Source organism: Hesperophylax consimilis, chromosome 18 (assembly GCF_061612785.1).
Source record: "Hesperophylax consimilis isolate HC1 chromosome 18, BYU_Hcon_1.0, whole genome shotgun sequence".
NCBI lineage: Eukaryota > Metazoa > Arthropoda > Insecta > Trichoptera > Limnephilidae > Hesperophylax > Hesperophylax consimilis.
In genome coordinates this window covers 5,384,913-5,407,233 of record NC_142853.1, presented here as the reverse complement: position 1 = coordinate 5,407,233, position 22,321 = coordinate 5,384,913, and the positions used below count along the sequence as shown (strand labels likewise).

The window sequence follows — 22,321 nt, the reverse complement described above, 5'->3', positions numbered from 1 at the left end:
GCGTGTTGATATAAATCAAAATGATGTACACAACGTTATAGTGTTTAGTAGTTAATTAAATTTAAAAGAAAGTTAATTCGAAACAGCAAAATAAATTGCTTTATTTTACTTGGAAGCAATGACTTTTACCAACGATACCTTAATAACGAAATAATGTCCGATTCGCGTCGGATATTAAGGTTTATCGTGTCGATTCAAGAGTTTTCCGATGGCGTGGCAAATCGGACACTTCCTACTGCGTGATATAATTAAAACTATTAACAGGTAGGTCAGGTGAGATGATCCAACAGGAGATCAGACGGGGGAACAGACTGCGCGGAAAATCGCTTCAATAAAACCCAGCGGGCGGTTCGCCTCAGAAACTCTAATACTTTTTGCCAACTTGATTTACTATTAATGATCCGCGCTGCAACCGTGGAATATTGAAACAATGGAGCTTTTTTACGAAATGCAATAAGCTTTTATAGACCGTCGAAGATGACGTTCATATTATCACTATAAGGCACACTTTATTAACAAGAAAAACCCTTTGTAAGCGTGAGCACCCATTGCGTATGTGAGCTGAATAAGAAATGTTGCATATTACCATCGGTGGATTATATGTAGACGAGATATGAAGCGATAAAAAAGGTGCCGCTTTTTTACCTCCAATTGACCTCCAACTCTCCCAAAGCTCTAACTAAAACTACCGAATCGGGTTTACGCGCACCGCTTATCGTGTTCTAATAGTGGAAGGAGTTTCGACGAGATATTAATTAATTGTAGCTCTACCTTATTTTTATTTTTATAAAAAATATTCTTTATCAAAAGCATTTTGTAATAGAAATAATATTTGGATGATTTTTATAGCGCCTTTTTTGTGCAAATCCACATCAATGGCGCTGTACAAAAATATGATACATTTCTAAAATGATCTATGTTATTGCTAAGTATGTATAGAGATAATATACAGTACCATACTTACCTGGTAGGTCACTTGAGATTAACAGTGTTTATTGTTTATTAGCGAAATTTAGATACGATTCGCACGCACAACACATAATTGGAAAATTGGTCATGATTGGACTTTCCAGTATTTATTTAAATAATATATATTTTATGTTTTTAAATGAGCGTGTTTAGGAAAGGAGAAGAAAATAATATGGTAAAGGCATATTTTCATACACTTTTAATAGCAAATTTACTAAACCTTCTTTGATTAAAAACTTACTACAGACGAGAAAGCTTGGCAAAAAACGCACACAAATAAAATACATTTTTGTATTAATAATAATATTATGTAGATAGGTACTTAGCCATGTCCTTACTAACCCTAAATGTATATTGTAACAAAGCTCCCAGAGAAAACTTTATTTAACTGCCATCAGAGTTCAGAATAAAGAAGGTAAAAGGAAGTAATGAAAAAAATAACACAATAAACACGCTCCAGGGAACAAATGGGTGAAGTCAAAGGCTGTCCTATTTCAAAAGTTCACGGGGACTTTTAAATTACAGGGAAAATATCGCGGCCGCTATAATTTGAAGTTTTACAAGGAACGATGTTAAAATACCCCGACTGTGTGGAAACACTGTAAAAATACTCCAAGAAACAAATAAAAAACCACATTTTTATTCAGATATACATGAATTTACGTTTATTATCAAGGGATAGCATTAAACACATTGAAAAAATGTTCAAATAATTAAATTATTATTATGTTTTTATTGTATAGTTTATAAGTCTTGAATATTTTTTCTCATCCCATGAATTTGTTATACAGAGGACTGCAAAATTATAGGACTCCTTTTACGGATGCCATTAAGTACTGTCCCTGAAAGTTTAGTGAGCAGAGGCGATTACAAGGCAGTATGTCATTACAATGCCCCAAGAACGGAAGGTGATCTTTGCTAAATAATAGACTTTATGCAATCGCCGACAACCAGGTTGTTCTTTAACTGAACCAATGGGTAATGGGTCGCTAGTTATAGGAGAACATGACAACCGATAATATGGAAAATTCGTAAACACTTTTTATTCTGTTATTCTATTTATGGGACTTCCGCCTTTTGTGACGATTTATTTCATAAAGGAAATCGTATTCAATCAATATACCGAAATTTAAACATTAATTTTTTTTTTAAATTTTTACACTGTACTTATATTTACAAAGAAGCTTTATTGAATAACTTATTGGACACCTCATACAAGCGAGATTGTAAATAAATTTAAAAAGGACAAACAAAAGGGAGCAATTTTATCGTTTTTCTTTTCTTTCTAGCTGGTTTTGAAAAGGATTTTTTTTACGTTTGTAATTTTTTTTATCGTTTTCTGAAAAAAAAATATGACAGGTTACTATGACTTTGCAAGCGTAATCTTGGAGGCACATGGAAAGGGTTGGTGACGGCAAGCAATGCATAAACTGACATACATGCTCGATGAACGAATACAAAAAGGAATGAACCAGTATGTAAAAAAGCTGACCATATCGTGATCAGTGATCAGCAAAACGAAACAATTATGGAACATTTTTAATAAGTGCCTAAAAGCTTTGCCGAATTCTTGACCGCAACGGGACGAGATTATTGTTCAGACTGGAATAAGAGCTTTAACAGGCAAATAACTTTTTTACACACAAGCTAATGATAATAAAAAATTGAGTAATTATACTGCTCTGTTTAAGAGATAAATTTAAGGTTTTACTCTTAATCAGACAGTGAGCAAACTAATACAAAAACTAACAAATTACGCAAATTCAAAAATAAAGCAATAAACCACAAAGATCATCGAAAATATTTTGTTTCTTGTGTCAATAACAAGAGTTTCATATTTGGTAAATTGTCCTGATTCGCAAGGAGGGTAAGGATCATAATATTCGCCGAATCCAAAATGTATTACTAGAAATCTTACGTGAAGATAAGCACAGAAATTTAGACACTGGCGATATCGCTGTGTGTTAAATATTGAAATAATTTAAGTTTTTTCCTCTGTTTAATTACCCTTCAAACTAACTAAGAAAATATATAATAGATAACACAAGTTATTTCAAAATATTATAATAAAATTTCAAACCTCGCCATCGACATTGAAAAGATTATATTATTGTTTTTTTTATTTTAAATTGTTCAAATTTAAAATCTCAAAACTACATAGTATTTTGACTTGTCTTGGTAGTGCATATTGTATAAATTCAGCGATGTCTTCGTCTCCACATGCGATGAAAGTGTTCGTTTCACACAACAAACACACACGTAACGTGTCTAAAAGTCCAGCGTGCATTAGAGTCTGTTTCCCTGACGGCACCAAGCGCAATGCATCTTGCATCGGACGTGCGAACTGCATTCACAGGCAGGTACCAGGCGCATCCAGTCCTAGGAGCGCAGGATGGGAAGGAGATACAGAGATACAGCCAGATAGGCTTGTATCAGATGCTTTCCCCAGATAGGTTATGAGATATAACCCGAGGCTGCTAAGCAGCGGATGTACGTCGGCCGTGTCTTAACGAATTTACGGGCGCTAAACGGACGAGGGAAGACAGAAAGGAATTAGCGGGGAATTTACGCGCATAGTTAAATAGAAGAAACGGGGATGTATGCAAAACACCTGACTTTGATTAATGATACCTTAACCCCTAGTGTGCCAAGAAATCAACCGTTTATTTGCTAGTAGCTCACAGCACCTTTCATCGAATCTATGCTATTTTGAACTTTAAAATATGCTCCGAGCATACTAAAATACGGTTTATTCGCTCGACAAGGAAATAATGTATCTTAATATCATTTTAGCTAGTCGTTTCGTCACTTGGAAAAGATGTTTGATTTATCTGTTAAAAAGCGCGTCGCAAAATCCCATGTCAAATGTCATAGTTCCGATTTTCAACAGTCGTAGTATTGTATTTCGTTAGGAAAAAAGCCTCATATGGAAAACGTAATAAAACTAAATAATATTTTCGGATGTCCTCATTGTGTATAATACAGAGTATCCTGACATACATACGATAGATATATTTTTTTTATAAATACATAAACATATTATCTGGTAAGATGGTAAAATTTACAAAAACATAATTTTACGAAAAACAAGTAAGTTATTACGAAAATAGTTTCAGCCATCGTACTGTGAGCGGGCGATTGGAATTTTACCCTTTCATTTTATTTTATTTTTTTATTAATTTTATTTTTTATTTTTTTATTTTTTATTAGGTACAATATTTTTTACAATTCAGGTTTTCCAGTAATGTAGGCCTCACTGGGTGGCTTGCCCGTGCTGAGGCCTTCATTTTATAATATGAAATATAAACTACATAATACATTTAATGAGAAAAATTTTACATTTAAAATTAAAAATACATAATAATATATTTAAAATTTAAAAAAAATAGTACATTGAAAATAATCTTGTGTGTTTGTGAGTAATGTGTGTTTATATTGGTTTTGTGTGTTACGTGAAGGTTTTATTTGTATTTTATGCTATGAAATTTTGGTAAAAAAATTTAAAAAATTCGAAGAGTTAAACAAGAAAGCAGCGAAAGGGATGATCCGTTTAACATTCACTATTCACTGAAGTATAATGGAATGTATTCCAGTTTATAAACTCTCACAGAAGAAGCAAGAAACGCTGATGGTGTTGAAATAATTGAACGGCATTTAACGATGGGGTGAGGTGGGGAGTGCTGCTACTAAAGATCGATAAAATTTGAGATATTTAGAATGGTCGAAATCAAATCGGGATGCAAGGTAAATTAATCACGTTTTAAGTATGGTAAAAAATTCAAAGGACAATGAACAAGTTGAATCACAGCATATCTTCACATCCTAATTACCCGGGACATTATGTGAGTGAACCTAAAATATGTCAAAACATTCCGCGTTTCTTCAGCCACGTTGGTAGATGCGTACACGAAAATATTTATAAGATCTGCAAAATGAACTGTTTATGAGAGATGGACAAATATCACAACGGAACATGCCAGGTTAGTTTGCTACGGCAAAGACGGTTCTAACACACTTGTATTCTATTTTTGTCAACTATTCAACTAAAGTATCGTCACTGCATATACAAGATGTTAAGGGACGTACTTGACTTACTTTAACCAGTGATTCCTGACATTATTTGAAGTAAAAATATCATTTTTTGAACCATAGAAAGTCAGTAGGAATTGAACAGCTAGGATCGATGTGAGGGGTTTGGCGGTTACACGGCTAAGTTACCATTGAGGACACGTGGACGGTTAAAAAAAACTATTAAAAAATAAGAATATGAAAATATTTTGAAAACAAAAACTGAAAACTTAAACATCGAGTCAGTAATCACCGCATACTATGGATACTCAATGATAAAATAAGGAATAGTTTTTTTTTGAGAAACTCAGTAAACGCCAAAGATGTTTTTCTCATCCAAAAGAGGTGCCTACGAAAAATTACAAACTCTGATCACCGGGATTCATGAGGACCAATTTTAAAAATTCTCAATCTTATGACAGTGACGGACATATATATAATGGAGTTATGCCTGTTAGGTCTATCATCTCCAGAAAAGTTGGCACAAATAAACACATAAACACGCTACAAGGTTCACAGAAAACTTATTAATCCCAAAAGCAAACAAAACTATATTTCAAAAAGGACCACACTACATGGCCATTAAAGTATATAACAACCTTCCACGTATCATCAAACAAATAACCGACATACTTAAATTTAAATCATCACTAAAAACGTTTCTTTTAAACAAATGTCACTACACCTTATGAAATGTCACTACACCTTATAATGTCACTACACCTTACATAAATTAAGTACCTCTGTTTTTTTTTATTATATTTTATTTACATACATTTGTTAACATGTAATTGTTGGGTTATGTAATATAATGCGTATTTGTTGGGTTAGCTGGAAGAAATAGGATGTAACCTAAAATCTATACCCTTTTTGCTCTGTATTTTTGTGCAGTAAATTTTTTATGAATTTTGAATTTTGAAAACTCACCAGAGACCAAAATTTCATTTACATTCTTTACTCAAAATAATATCAGGAATCACTGGTTGAAGTAAATTATGTACCTCCATATATAATGTAACCAATGTAACATTTTTAACATTCTGAGACAATCGAAAAGGTTTTAAAAAATAAACGCATTGGCTAGAATGATTTTTGTATTAATAATTATTACGAAAACTATTCTTTTTAGCACATATCCTTTTTTATATTAAAAAATAACATTATCTAATGTTTTTTGCACATATTTGTTTTATATTGACGTCAATAATCGAAAAATGTCATTTAAAAAATAATTGCGAAGTTCAGGAATTATAGCTATTTTTAATGATTAATGGGCGTATTATGCATCTTAAAAATATATAATTATGAAATTATTTTATGAAAATATTATATTGTTTCGTGTTTTGTTTAAAAAACGTAAATTAGTCAATTAAGTGTAGATTTTTCAACTAAATGCAGTTTTACGACATAACATATGGTATACCTTCACATGAATCAAACCCTCAAAACGGGAACCGATGCCTTATATTATCTAGGACCCGAAATGAAGAGCCCTTCAGTTATTAAATTCATAATCGAAACCTTGCTATGTCTCACGACAAACCAAATGGGGGGTGCAATATTTTAAAATATTTTAACGCGCAACTGCTGTCAACCACCCAGAGGCTGGCTTTGGGTCGCTGAGCGGTCGAGAGCAGTTAGTTGTGACTTTGTGCAGTTTTTACATTTAAATAATTTAACAAACCTAAAAAAATAAGTAAAAATGCAATTGATTGCATTTGCAGTGTTAGTAGGTAGCGTTAGTAAGTAAACTAGTGGGTCCTGTACATGATAAGACCTGTCATGCGAGGATTTAGAGGCACATTTTAATGAAATCGCCTTAACGACTGTGTTTTTCGATCCGACTTGGCATTCTACGGCCTAATTTAAGCCGGGGATATGCGACAGGAGCACAGAAGTCGACCCGGGGTTGAGCCAAATACCATTACGTAATTACATCGGTAAACGTCCGTTTTGTGCAAAAACACGGCGGCATTCCGCCGGGGAAGCTGCGCTCCGGAGAGGAATTATTGTACCGGGATTCGTCAAACGGAGGCTGATCCGTACTGAATGAAATTTTTTTAAAGCGATTAAATTGTAGTTACTTGTTTGTAGTTTTCCACGATAAAACAGAACGGTGGCGAAACAAAAGAGACGAAAAGCACCTAACCTAACCAATCGCTATATAACTACCAGCTGAAGTCCCCGGTGTTGCTCAGGAGTTACAGAGTTTTACGAAATCAAGTGTAGACAGTAATTTCCCTTACCCCGGCAAGGCCCTGGGTTCAAGTTCTAAATGAGAACATATCGTTTTCTGTTTCAAATTGTCTTCAATAATTAAATAGTAATTTTCGACTTATATTGAAAGTCAAGTGTGCAGAATTTCCTCAATCTCGGAGTAAAAATGTTGATGTTTTTCAAAAAACCAATCCACACCGGGACACTCTTTTTTATATAAATAAAGATTTTATATATGCTTTTTGTTTGGTGTTTTATTGGTGAAGTTGCACACAACATTGAACATACCTGTAATTTTGTATTAGTGATCGACGAACCGTTAATAATAGTTTGACTAGTCTATAGTTAGTAATAAGATAAATCATTGTAGAAATGTATTATATATTTGTACAGCTTCCTCGAGTTGATTTTGCACAAAAACGGTGCTGTAGAAAGAATCCATATTATTTTTTTCGTCTGTGTATCTATATTATTACAGGTTTTCCATGAAACTTATAGCAACATAAAGGGGTTGAAATGAATTAGATCGAGAAAACTTAAGAATTTGCATTCTGTATCTGAAGTTAGTTCCAAAGATAGTTTCGACTTTTGAATTTCGCAGTAAATGCACTCGAGTGTACGAGAATGCATGTAGAAGTTAGCCAAATGCAGTTTTCAGGCGCACGGGTATTGTAACCTTTGCGAGGAACGATTTGGGAACTACGTAAAGCAAAATAATTATGGCGGATATGTCTGTGTATTATTTTATAAGTCGTAGTTTGTTCTTTTAGGCAGATTTATACTTATGCCAATTACACAAGGTTAAACAATAAATTTGCCATATATTAATAGTTCAGCTGTGAAATGATTTGTCGGATTTTGAACTTCCTGCCTGCTGTCTCTTAAAAATCTAAGTTCACTCCTTCCCTTCCTTCAAAAATTTCTTAGAATATGAAATGCCGGCTGCTCGGAGTTATAAAATATTAATTACTTGGTTAAAAAAAATATAATTTAATCTTAAATTTGTGTATATCAAAAGAAAATAGAGTGTATTTATTAACATAGGTAAATACCTAATTTAATTTTTTTATATATTACGTCTAATGGAATTTTAAATAACGTACCAACCAGAAGTAGTATAGCAATTGAAGTAGTATAAAAGACGTGCAAAAACATGAGACAGATAAACACACTATGGGTTCAATCCTCCACTAGATAAGTACTCCAATGACGGAGGTTTAAGAAATTTTAATATTTTTATGTTATTATGAACCCGGGAATATTTGTCTTTTTAAAATTAGAAAAAGTAATACATACAAGATACAAGTATGTTGAGATTGTTGAGAAAGATAAGACAGAAAAAAGTGTGGCCATCTTTGAAGATGTTGTGGTTGCATTCCTTCATTGTTGTGTTGGTTTTCTAAAGTTGTTTGATCTTTGTTAAGGAGAGAGGGGACGCTGGGAATTTGTGTCGGAGCAGAGGACAGAGGGGAAAACGAAATAAGAATTCCGCCACAAAGTTTTATGCAAAACCGAGGTAAATAATCCAATACTAAATCGTTTGTATTGTTCTGTTTGAGGCGGGGTAAATGCAATCCAATTTCGCAAAGGTAGGGGATTCCTGAAGAACATTCCAATAACTTGCTAAAAGCTATCTACAAATCGAAACCCTTTCAAAATGTACAGCAAAAGAGATATAACTCGTTTTATAGTTTCGTCGGCACGATTCAAAAACGGATTTTTATGAAAAAATGTTGTAAAGTGCAAATTTGTTCAAATTATATACCAACAACCTTTAAAACATAGCAGAAATCTGATTAGCTAAAGCTGAAAAAGCTCTCAAATTTGGTTTCATGAAATTTGCACAGCTTTATCTGCGTGCAATTTATAGAGCAACATGACTATTTTAAGAACCCTACCCTATTTCCATCGTGAGATATTGAACTTAGAAACAAAATTAATTAATTCGCTTCATTTTTCAATAATGATTGTTTTAAAAGGGATGGAACAATTTTTTTTTTCGAAAGAAGCAAATACTTTCGAATGTGACATTATATATTAAATGAATTCCCTTCCATTTCATATCCCTCCTTTACTGTTTTGACTCCCTCTTTTCTATTTGTATCTTTTCTGTCACAAACTAGATGTCTTCTTATATATTTGTCTCTTTCTGCCATTGTATTTTCCTATGTATATAATATATATATATCTGTATGTAATGATATTTTATTTTTATTTATCAACATAAAGTTTTTTACGTGTATTTTTCGACATCTGTCTCACTGGGGTACACCTGTGTCGAGACAGACGTATTCAGATACTTAAAGAATATTTACAGGCATAACTAAATCAAAACACAAATTACAAAGTTGTATACAATTTAAACCACGGAGACAATAGATAGATAATAGAAAGTGTGGGTACAGGGACGACAATATTATAAATTTAAATGGAAAATAAATGCATTTAGTTAGAGGACGTACTTACAAAGGGGCTTTGTATATTATAATCTTTAAATAGTGTAGAAATAAAGTCGCTTTTGTGCCTTTAGTTCTTCTAAACTACGCTTGGGATTTTGATAGCGTTTTCACTATCATTTAGAGAATTTCTTCCGGAAGGTTTATACGAGTATATATGGAATATATGCATATTAGAAAGTAGAGAAAAGTCGCTGTTTTATAATCAAGTAGTAAAAAAATATTTACGGGCTCTTAAATTGCTAACGCTGACTAAACCTCATGAGATACATCAAAATAATGTACTACGGAATTGTGTATCATAAAAAGGACTACAGAAAAGTATGGGATGGTATATGTCTATCTTCTAAGGACAACTCCTAGCAACGCCAGGTACATGTCAGCTAGTTAGTTAATATAATAGCCCTGATGAAGCTTGAGTTAAGCGAAGCCTGGTTGGCTATCCGTTATTAATTCAATAAAAAAAGGATGTATTACAAAGTGTGGAATAAATAATGTTTAAACTAGAGCGAAACCGGCTTGTGGAGGTAGCAAATATAAAAAAAGGTTTCCTCTCGGAATAATGGGAGAGCAAACTACAAGAAAGTAGGTTCATGCACCACCACAACTATTCTATGAATGTTTTAGAATTTCCAGTAATTTAGAAAGCGCCTTGGAAATTTTGGGTCTTTACAGGAAGCCTACCTCTGGAAGAACCACTTTGTGGTTTTGGCAACTTGCAAAAGGAGTGACGGCATTAGATTATGAAGAGAGATTCACAAGACAGACAGCCTGCGGTAAAGGTGTAACGAGTTGAAACTACTCGCCCCGTTGTCAAGCGCTTGGAAGAACTAATTAACACAAGAAGCGTGCATTTGTGAACACAGCGACGGCCGGGTACATATTCATAGACCTCAGAGATTGCAAGCCAGTTCTAGGGGAATCGGACAACAGTCAGGAGGTGCGTCACGGAACGGATTCCAGAGAGATTTGCGCCATTAAAAACGTGAGCGATTGTCATCATGCTAATTAGATTTTACAAAATGGTTTACTTTAAATAATATAAATTTGTTCTTCACAAGATATTTGGGAAGAGCTGGCGCCCTACATAATCAAGCGGGTTTAATATTTGAGATGTGAAACTTATCCTTTTAATTTTTACTACCCGCAGATTAACATTTTAGTATTGTATCTTCGCATCACTAGTCAGATTTTGTTTAACGATCTGAACATGCCCTGATCTTAATAATGAACGTAGAGTCTCTTGCTATTTAACTTGATATTAATGTAATTTAATAGATGAGTATTTTGATAATTAAACTCAATAAATTTTGTACTCAGCATTCACGCAATTCTTTGATTTCTGATTCCCTTATTTAATATTGTGCAACACATGAGTTTTATGTTTACACACTTTTCAGAAATTACACACCAATAAATCTCGGTACATTTGACGCCCAACGGTACATTTGGCCTCCCAACGTGGTTTAAACCTAGTGATGTGTTATTTTGTGGGTAGGATGTAAATTTGTGCTCAATGTTTTTTAGTGTAGTTAAAAATCTCAAGTGTTAATCTTGCTAATTTGTGAATTTATGATGACAGTCGCTCGCGGTTTTGATGCTCCGGGGATCTGTTTCGTGATGATATTCCATTAAATAATCATTCTACAAGTTTTTTATATTTGAATGTCCCCTCTAGAACTCAAGCGCTCTGCGTTTTTCACTGTTTATTGACTTACAGTACGCTGTAGTCAAATTTTTTTTTTTGGTACGAGGCAAGATTATTGTCGTCGTGTATATTTGGTACATGTGCTAATTATTTATTTCATACCTACATAGCATAGTTTCTTCACGTCATGTCGGAACCGCAAATTGTTACGAGGAGTCATGCCAAGATTCAGGATTCTGTGACAATGCTGAATAAAAATGAAGCTTCGCCGGAGGGACAGGCGGAAACGCAATCCTCTTCCTACAAGTCATTCCCCGTGCACAAATGGAATCTGGTTTTTGACGGATCAACATGCGTACGCAATTTCATAGAACGTGTAGAAGAACTAGCAGATTCTCGTGGTGTAAGTACCAATAGTCTATTTTCTAGCGCGATTGAATTTTTCACAGGCGATGCTTTGAACTGGTTCAGGGTGAACCGTTTTACTTTTAATTCATGGGCAGAGATTGTTGCGGGTTTGAAGGAGGAGTTCGAACTCTTGGACCATGAGAAACGTCTAGTAGCTCAGTTAAGAACTACATGTCAAAAACCCAAAGAAAACTTGAGTCCATTTATAACTACAGTCTTACTATTGAATAATCGCCTCTGTAAGAAATTGCCGAAAGAGGAAATATTAGAAATTCTAATGTGTAACATGTTGCCAAGATACATAAATAAACTTTCTCTTACAGTAATAACTATTATAATCCTATATATGTAATCCTATGCAATAATAACTATTATAATCCTATTGTCAAAGAAATTAAAGGTATTTCATAACAACAATCAAAGCGCTCAAAACGTGAATTTCAGAGAACCAGTGAGATGTTTCCGCTGTGGTCAACCTGGTGTAAAGGCTCCTGACTGCAGATGCAAGTAACCGAAAGAAAACTAGCAGCCCGGGTTACCTGTGCAGTGGGCGAGGAGACGTCTTCTCTACTGTGCCGTGTGACTCCGGAGTGGTCTAATTGGCTTGCTGTCGTGGAGAAATTCTACCAGAACCTTAAATTTTGTTTGGGTAGGTCTTAACGTTTGATTTTCAATTTAAAATATAAAAATATTAGCCTGTATCTTACAGTGGGAATGTCACTTCATGCTTGGGAAGCCTCTGAAAGTGAATTTTTCTTTTACATTGCACATGTTTTTTAAATAAAACCGCTGAGGCTTTGTACAGCTCGTAAGGGTTGACTGTAAGGGTGGGGTTGATGTACATATTTACATCTTATGTCCATGGGGCATAGAGGGCCTGTAGCGTGTAGAAGTTTTTGCCTACATGAGACAGGGGAACTATGTGCTATGTGATATAGTGAAAGCAATTAGCTTTTGTTGCAATTTTTCTCGGGAGAAAAGTACTACATGCTTTTTAGCCTCTGAGAGTACATTTTCTTAAATGCCGCCATGCTTGTATAAGCCTCTGAGTGTGCACCTGATGAAATAGTAGATTGTGTTTGGCACTTTTTTTTTTTTGGAAGGTGATAATTTTTTAAAAATGGAAAATCATAACGTTAATTTCCTTGTGAGAGCGTGTTTTTGTTTTGTGTTTTCTTTTGTTTTTTTTAAAGTAAAGGATTAAATTGTCGTAAATTCAGTAATTCATACTATTTCCAGAATATAGAGGATTTGTTGGAAACTCATAAACAGTGTTTTTTATGGTTAGTTGTCCATTGATTTGATTTTTTTATAAATTTGGACTATTTTGGTCATTTCCCTTCTCTATTATAGAGGATTTATAGGAAACTTTCTTTTTGGATATCAAAGCAAAAATTTCTTCTCAATAAATTTAATAATGTAATATGCTTGCAGGTGCGTATTTTAATAATTTTATATATTTTTGTTTCCACTATGCGCAATAATGGAAGCGATTAAAAGATTCCATTTAACGTGAGAGCATGACTAAAACTTATGTTCTCACATTGAATGCAATTTTATATTTGTTTATGATGTTATTTTGTTTGTCCGTGTCCAGGTATTACTAATATATGTATTTTGCTATTTTTATACTTGTTCAGTGTGCAAGGGTGACCTACCCTTACCCTTACGCATTGAATGTGTGCATATGAATGTACATAATACTAAATTTTGTAAAATTATATATTCAAGTCATCAAATATTAAGTTTGGATGTGTATGAGTACATTGTACATCCGTTTGGGATTTTGATGATTTTCATATGTACTTTTATAATATTCATTTTGAAATGGTTATGTAATTAACTGTTTTCAAGATGCGCTTGCTAGTCCGAAATGGTGGGCGTATCTTCAAGATAGTTTATAGTAGAATACAGTTGGGTATTATGTTTCGTTGTCTTGTTCTGTTTCTTTGTCTTGTTCTGTTTCATTATGCTATTATTAATAAGTTTTTTATGCCCTTTGGGGATGTTACATACTATAAGCTGGAGAAATAGTGCATTTTCAATTGCATGTGGTACAATACCGTGCCTATATTTATCAAATTATTAATGTTAATTTGGGTTATCCCATTCATTAATCTATAGTATCAAATGAGTATGTATATTCCTTGCAGGATCTGCTGGATATTGGTTACAATTTTCTTATAATAGATTTAATGATTTATACTTAGTACTATTTATTATGTTGCTTTGAGTTAGAAGGCAAACCGAAGAGTTCATTAAGAATCTTTGGCATTGGGTTACTATTTTCATCACATGATAGCAATCAGATGCTTAGAATATCTATTTAGTAACTTTAGGAAGTTATGAAACCCAGCCAACGGTTTTCTATGTAATTTCTTTTGGTAGTGCTTATTTTATCCATTTGGGTTTTTTTTTTTTCTTTTTGGATTCACATTTTATGTTGTTTTTTTATCTCTACAAATTAGAATAAAGATAATTATAAATTAATTAAATAGAGAGATTTGAAATCCTCAACACAAAAAAAATGCATGTGGCATATGCCAACGTCGGTTTACTTTTAATTTTATTTTAAAGATAATAAAGCTTCCTTCTTCGGGTTGCGGGGGCCATTCTTGAGCTCGGAATGACCTCAACAAGTCGAACTAGCATTCGATAATTCAATCAATACCTTGTTCTTGATCGAATCATGGAATGTTAATTGGTTCTTTATTCTTAGAGATTTAAAAAATAGAATAAGAATAATTCAATTTTACTGCTAACTTCATCATCGGATTACATTTTAACTGAAAATTTAAATTTTGATTTATACTATACTACAATGGGGTATTACAGAATTTGTTTATTCACAAGCTAATTTATTTCTCAAATTTTATCAATATCAAAGACAAAACATATTTTCACTCAGATCTATGGGAAGGATAATAATGTTCATCTTCATATAGAAATCTTAATATCTATTTCATAGTTAAAAGCTTAAATTTTTAAACTTTGAAATAACTTGTTAGTAAAATTATAATAAAATTTATTTATAAAGATATTTAAAATATCATTCTATTTTAGAGGAGTGACATCTAGGTGGGCTGTTTTGAAACTTCAATTTATAACTTTATAACTAAACAATCAGTTCTAACTTAATTTTTTTTCTAATTTTCATCAGTAAACCATTTTATAGTATAGCTTAGTCTTCGCAACATCAAGAATTAACATCAACGTTAAATCGCAATCATCACTACAATTTCAAGACCTTAACATATACTGCCCGGTGGAATTCATTGCTGCTTTTGGCCAAAACAATTACAATCTACATGGAAGGAAGAACTTCATATTCATATGGACATCTTTATACAAAATGGACCTGTCATCTGCACTGGACAATATCAAGAAGACTATCAAAATTGAACTTCAACTTTCTTCTTCTACATTGATCTTCGGCTTTCATCTGTACACTCTTTGGATGCTCATCCCAGCAGTTTCAAAATTCATCATGGCCAGATTAGGAGGAGGAGTTTCGCCTTCATACAATCACCAAACAAACCTCTAAGCTGATAATCACCACTTCTGCCTTCAAGACCTGGACCCTGTACGTGACCTTCATATTGGATACAAATTACCTGGTTTCAAGGATACATTCTGAAATCAATTCTTCCAGAGCATATCACCTATTGGCATGATCAGCAAGCTTCCTGTCTTGAAATGTGTAAAGGCGCCAGGAGGGCCTCAAATTTCCTTGGAAATTTTTTTTTGGAGGGAAGGGAGTAATGTAACGAGTTGAAACTACTCGCCCCGTTGTCAAGCGCTTGGAAGAACTAATTAACACAAGAAGCGTGCATTTGTGAACACAGCGACGGCCGGGTACATATTCATAGACCTCAGAGATTGCAAGCCAGTTCTAGGGGAATCGGACAACAGTCAGGAGGTGCGTCACGGAACGGATTCCAGAGAGATTTGCGCCATTAAAAACGTGAGCGATTGTCATCATGCTAATTAGATTTTACAAAATGGTTTACTTTAAATAATATAAATTTGTTCTTCACAAGATATTTGGGAAGAGCTGGCGCCCTACATAATCAAGCGGGTTTAATATTTGAGATGTGAAACTTATCCTTTTAATTTTTACTACCCGCAGATTAACATTTTAGTATTGTATCTTCGCATCACTAGTCAGATTTTGTTTAACGATCTGAACATGCCCTGATCTTAATAATGAACGTAGAGTCTCTTGCTATTTAACTTGATATTAATGTAATTTAATAGATGAGTATTTTGATAATTAAACTCAATAAATTTTGTACTCAGCATTCACGCAATTCTTTGATTTCTGATTCCCTTATTTAATATTGTGCAACACATGAGTTTTATGTTTACACACTTTTCAGAAATTACACACCAATAAATCTCGGTACATTTGACGCCCAACGGTACAAAGGAGACCAAAGTGCACAAAGATGAAACCATCACAAAACTGGGCCAGATAAATTCACTGTAATAATTTAACCAAAGGCGATCAAAAATTACACTCAATACCAACTTAAAAATAGTAGAACCATAAATATACACCTATTCCTAAGTTTTTTTCCATGAAGGCGTGAAAGACCAAAGTGCACAAAGATGAAACCATCACAAAACTGGGCCAGATAAATTCACTGTAATAATTTAACCAAAGGCGATCAAAAATTACACTTAATACCAACTTAAAAATAGTAGAACCATAAATATACACCTATTCCTAAGTTTTTTTCCATGAAGGCGTCGTTAAGGCCCCGTAGTAAGCGTTCAAAAATAGTTTGAAAGAGAGATATGTAAAGACGAATGTTAGAGGCAGCGCGCTAATATAAAAAAAACGATAATAATTAAGCGAAAATGGTTAAAATATTAAATAAAACGCGACTCGTTTGAAATAGAGCAAAACTCTCGACAAATGCTTGATTTGCATTGAAAGATACACTGTGATTTTCTTTCATATCAATAACATATTAAATAACAGAACAAAACGTGTTTTCAATAATTTTCGGAGCTAACTCTGCGTTTTTTTTCTATCGAGAGAATTTCATATAATTAACGTTTCGGCATAACAAATGTATGGATTTTATCTTCAAAAATAGTTTTATTCTTATTTAAATTCTAAAACTTAAAGAGTTAACAAGAAACTCGATTGGTAGAAATTGGGTAAGCGGGTGCTTAATACCTACTTTCATTTGTGATTCGGATCTTAACATTTGTAATACGGTAATACATACCTACTCGCGGGGGCTTAATCATGATGGTGAAGTGAAGTATAGTGATTCAGGTATCCCCATAAGAGAAATTGTCTTTTACCTGAAAAAAAACCAAAGAAACACATTAAAATTTGGATGAAATGAATTAATATTCAGGAACTTAAGTTATTATTTATTTTTACGTATCTTTACCTTAGTTAGATGGGGTTCCAACTCCACTTTACCTTGTTCTGAAATATTAGGTGTCAAAGTTTGCAAAGACGATTTTTAATAATTTATTTACCGATTTTTGATTTTGGTGTTGAATCTTGAGTAAAGTATTTTAGTTTAATATTTTTTAGTAAAATATTTAAAATGGATATAGGTAGGATCTAACTACATTAACTACCATTTTAAAAACAGGGCCATGTTAATGTTAAATATTTTCCTTTAAAATATGTTAAATTAAAATCCTTTACATAAGAATGAACCTCAAAATTAGAAAATGTTAAACACATTATGATAAATTGCCTTTGCAAACACCTAAGAACATGGTAAGGCGAAGTTAGAACCCTTTCGAACTAACGTAACAAACTACACTGCGCCTCGTAAAAACGATCAACTGTCGGATCCAAACAAAATGGCAATTGCAAAAGGTTGAAAGTTATGTCAGAACTTTGTAAAATTAATGAAAGCTTTAAAAACTTGGTGTTAGAACTTCGTTATAAATATGTACGGAAATACAACACAGAGAGCTCTGATAGTTATTTTCGTTATAAATATGGTTAAATGAAATGGTTTTGCATTCAAAGGTTGAAACAATATGTCAGATAGAAACTTGTCTAGCTGAGGTGCCGATAACATATGCCATATGAACAAAAAGCATAAAAAACATTAGTTTAAAAATCACCTACAGACTTACCTACCTACTGTGCCGACAACAAATAGAAGTCACATGCATTAAACTAGTAGTTCTGTGAACAGTAGACCTTGCGTTCCAAAAACATGTTTCTAATTTTATTTTATTTAATAAATGAAAAACAAAATTACAACAATTTACTTAAATACCTACCAAATTAATTAATAAACAAGATATTCGAAGATCAATCACAATTGAACAAATAATATTTACTGAACCATTAAAACGACCTATCTTTAACCGAAACTTAACAAACATTTTCAGGAAGACGAAATGCAAACCACTAGTTAAATAGGCTAAATGTTCAGTCAACTAATTTCAAAATGTAGAAATAAATAAAAAAAAGCGCACAGATTATAAAAATACGAACCTAAATTTACCGACATAAATTGTTTCATCGAAAATAGATTATTTTTAGAAAAGTCTGGTATACAAAACAATAATTATTAAAAACATTCTACAAACCTATAGAATTATTTAGGTACTTTATTGATCACTTAATTATTGTTGGGCATTAAATTACTACAAAATCCCCAGGCATACGTTACACGAAAATAGCCGCTTTAAAACTAAAAACACTGATTTAATCCTAGGGAATTGTACGTTTTTAGCATTTTAGCATTACAAGTAATAGATACAGTACCGGACCGAGGTAGGATAATCGCATAAATTAGCGCGCCCTGGCGCGGGGTCATAAAATACACACGGAGAATTAAACAATACATCAAGGGACAAGACTGGAAACTCCATTACATGGAGAGACAATAAAGATCGAATATAGAGACACGCGAGTCGAGAGATGTGAGAGAGAATGGAGCGCGGACCCAGTGGGAAAACTTTAAACTTGTTGACGAAGAGAATATAATAAGCGAGATACAAGAGAATACGAGTATTCTCCATTAAAATTAGAAAGCAACTGACTGATCTATAATATTATATATTTGTATATTTTTTTCAATGTTCAATTCCCGTCGGTGGCAATTATTTTTACTTGGGAGATATTTTCAATTTGTATTGATATTACAGGCGACTAATTATTTCTTACAATAATTTATTAGGCAAAACTTGTTTAGTTTTAATAGCGTCACTGTTTATGAGTTGATTACTCCACATTGTCAATGCTATCACCTACTTGTCTTTACTGTCGATGTAATACCGCTTTAGGAATTTAGGTACAGCCAGACCAAACGGTCTAATAAATATCTTTGCCATTATGTCGTTTATTTTTTTTTACATAAATACAAAATTGTTCTATATATTCTATACCCGCTGTAAAATCTAGAACAATTCGAGGCTATTCATAAACATATGCAGAAGGTCGGAACAAAATTAAAGTATGTAAATATAAAAATGGAGCCTGACACAAAATGAAAAGCATTTGCAATTACTCTACGAAGGCCGAATATCTAATATTCTAATATGAAAGGTTTTTTCAGAAATCTTTTAATATTGTGAAGTAGTTTCGCCGAAGTCTTTCAGACAAGTTAATATTCATAAAATTTATTCTGCTTACGTAGGAATATACTTAAGAGTATTAAATAATAAATTTTTTAAAACTGGTCTCGTTTTTCTTTCACATTTATTTTACAAAAATAATGTGTTTCTTTTACTAGTATTCTGGACAGAAGTCGACAAATCATTAATATGTTAATTATCACATTGAATAAATAGTTCTATATGCTATTTGATGGGTTGGTGACGACCATGAATTAACATAATCATTACATAATAATTATTATTTAAAGTATGCATACACACAAGGACATAAATATGCATGATCATATTTATATCAGTCGTAGTTTTCATTTACTCCTAAATACCGTTTACGATGTTTAAGTAGACTCAAAAAAGAAAGACAGCAAGAATTGTTAAAATCAAACAATAAATTGAATGTTTTAATTTTATATAAAAATAATTATTGGATTAGGATCGTCTCTTAAAATAGGTGACTGAAAAACTCAAATAACTAATGAAAACGATTTTTTTAAATGAGATACTTCATGAATATATAATCTTACCGATATAAAAGTTATAATAATACTTTTATCCAACAGTGCGAAAGCTGCTCAAGTTATGTCTGTAAGCTTTAACTATCTTTTAGCATTTCGTATGCACAAGCTATAAAAGTCTTTAGAAGAAATAAGTAAAGGGTTGTTTAAATTAAGCAATAACTAGTTTCAGTCGAATAATGATAATTTTATGAATAGATCGTAGAAAGCGTGACCGATCGAACAGTTATTTTGATACTGAAACAGTGAACAGTGTGAACCTCGGTTAAGTCCCTTCGCTTCGCCCTCGCCCGGCCACGGCTAGTCTGACACGCCGTTTGTCTCGCGGTGTCACTTAGTGATTTACCGGCCGCGCAGAGCGGAGGGCTCAGGGCACCCCGGTACCGGGCGCCCAGATAGGGGCACGACAGTAAAGTGCTCGAACCGGCCCTGTTATACCTGCTGGATCACTAAAGCCGGACATGAAGTTTACGAATTTTGGTGAAATTGTTGCGTTACTTACAGAAAATTATTGTAAAATAGCTGATCACATTTTATGTGAAATTTATGAGCACGATCTCTCTTTCGAATACAGGACATAACAAATTTAATAGCTTAATTTTTATGCTTAATGAAGATACACAGCGTTTTTTGTGCTGCTAGGGGTAGGTACATTTAGGTATGCATAGAGTATGAAACTGTGTATACCCAAGAAAAGAAAATACATAAAATATTTTATGAAACCAATATAAGTAAATGTTTCATTGAACTTCGTTTGACTTACTTCACATTCATTGCGCAGATTTACAATATTTAATGATTTCTCTTCCTCATGAGTTAACTATTTCTAACAAGAGAGTTTTTAAAATCATATTATAACTTCTGCAGGTTCTAGAGGGTTAAAATCAAGAAGTAAATAATAACTTAGGGTACCTAAGTTCGTATACACAGTCTTGCAGATCTGTGATATGCACCAGTGAGTAAATAGTCCTCTTCCTGGACGATCCATTACGCTAGAAACAAGGAGAGCATCCGCGGTGAGGAGATAAATCAGGCGAGGGTCTTGTCAGGGCAGCGAGATGTCTCAGTTACCTGTCCAGTATATTTAACTCCTGTACTTCTGTACTCCTGTCCCTCGCTACCTTTGGCGTTAGAACTGTCAATTCCCTACACCATGGAACAAGATTTACGTGATCGGCTGAGGTTCACTTGAAAATGTACACAGAAACCAGTATTTCTATATTTGTGAGAAGCAAGAATAATTAACAATGTGGGGCGGTTGCTCGAATAAAGTCGGAAATTTACAAAACGTACGAAAATCATTAAATTGTTATTTTGGGGAAATCAATTATTTTGTTGATGCTGCGGCTAAACTCAGTACTGAAACCTCTCTTTCTGTTACATGCATCATTTATGAAAATTATGAGTGTAGTTTTGCTATAATTATTTATGAAAATACGAATTGATAACTCCATGCTTCAAAATCTGAGAGTCAACGATTCGAGTTTTACAAAATATATGCGAATTCTGAAGCGACCACTGAATTGAATATCCTCTAGCCAGTCAGTCCAGTCGGTTTGCATGAGAGTATTACCCTTATAAGGATCACGGTATTTGCACAGTTATTTAATGGAAATAGACTCAAGAATTCCAGTTTTCCCTCGGCCACCCCGAAACGGTCGTGGCGACCGTTTCCCTTACCTTTGACTCTAGAACAATGTATAAATTTCCGCAAACGGACCGATTTACCCCCGTCATTTGCCTTCAAAAAGGTTTCCGGGGATTGAAAGTGCGGGTCGGACCAAGATTTACTGTCCATTGCGTTCTTTGTTTTAAATCGGTTGACCCCTTGTCCAATTGCTTTGGAATCGCGTAATAATTAAATTTAAAAATGATGTATGCTCTACGTAACAGTGTCTTTATAGCATGAACGAGAGTTAAGTATTCACAGTATTGGCTAGAACTTTACCTTTGTGACATTAGGAAGAAGCAAAGACCTCATTCTAGACACATAAAAGATGGCCCACTCCATAACTGTCTCCTGCTTCTCGGTACCCCGTCATGATATTTATTAAATAAATTGTTTTGAGTGAAACCCAACGGGGGATCCTGGTAAAAACTAACAGCGTTGTAATAACATATACAACCATTTAATATGCTCAACACCGAGAATCGAATGTAGGTATATTTGTTTTTCAATTAGTTGATTGCGTAAGCGTGTCGATTAAATTTATCTCCTCAAGCGTCTGTTCTCTTTGATTCGGAATACCAGGAGAAGTGACTCGGCGAGGAGGTGAATGAGTTAAAAAATTGTCAGAGACGGAACATTTTCGGCTGAAAGACTATAAATCTCCTTCGACGTAGGAGGTAAAGGTGAAAAACTAAGATGCGTCATGGTTGCCGTAATTGGCTTATTCGTCAATAGCTCCCATGTGTGCACGGAGTACAAG

General features: G+C 33.6%; 1 protein-coding gene across 4 annotated transcripts in view; it reads right to left on the bottom strand.

Moving 5' to 3' along the window:
- LOC149415283 (uncharacterized) overlaps window positions 1-22,321 on the bottom strand; it is a 505,487-nt gene that overhangs the window by 270,548 nt on the left and 212,618 nt on the right. The window contains exon 1 of one of the 4 annotated variants that reach the window (XM_089642257.1): window positions 17,011-17,050. The exons of the other annotated variants lie outside the window; for them this stretch is intronic. Coding sequence (XP_089498383.1) covers window positions 17,011-17,028 — 18 coding nt within the window. The 5' untranslated portion in view covers window positions 17,029-17,050. Of the gene's footprint in view, window positions 1-17,010; window positions 17,051-22,321 lie in introns of those variants that run through there. 4 annotated transcript variants of the gene reach the window in all.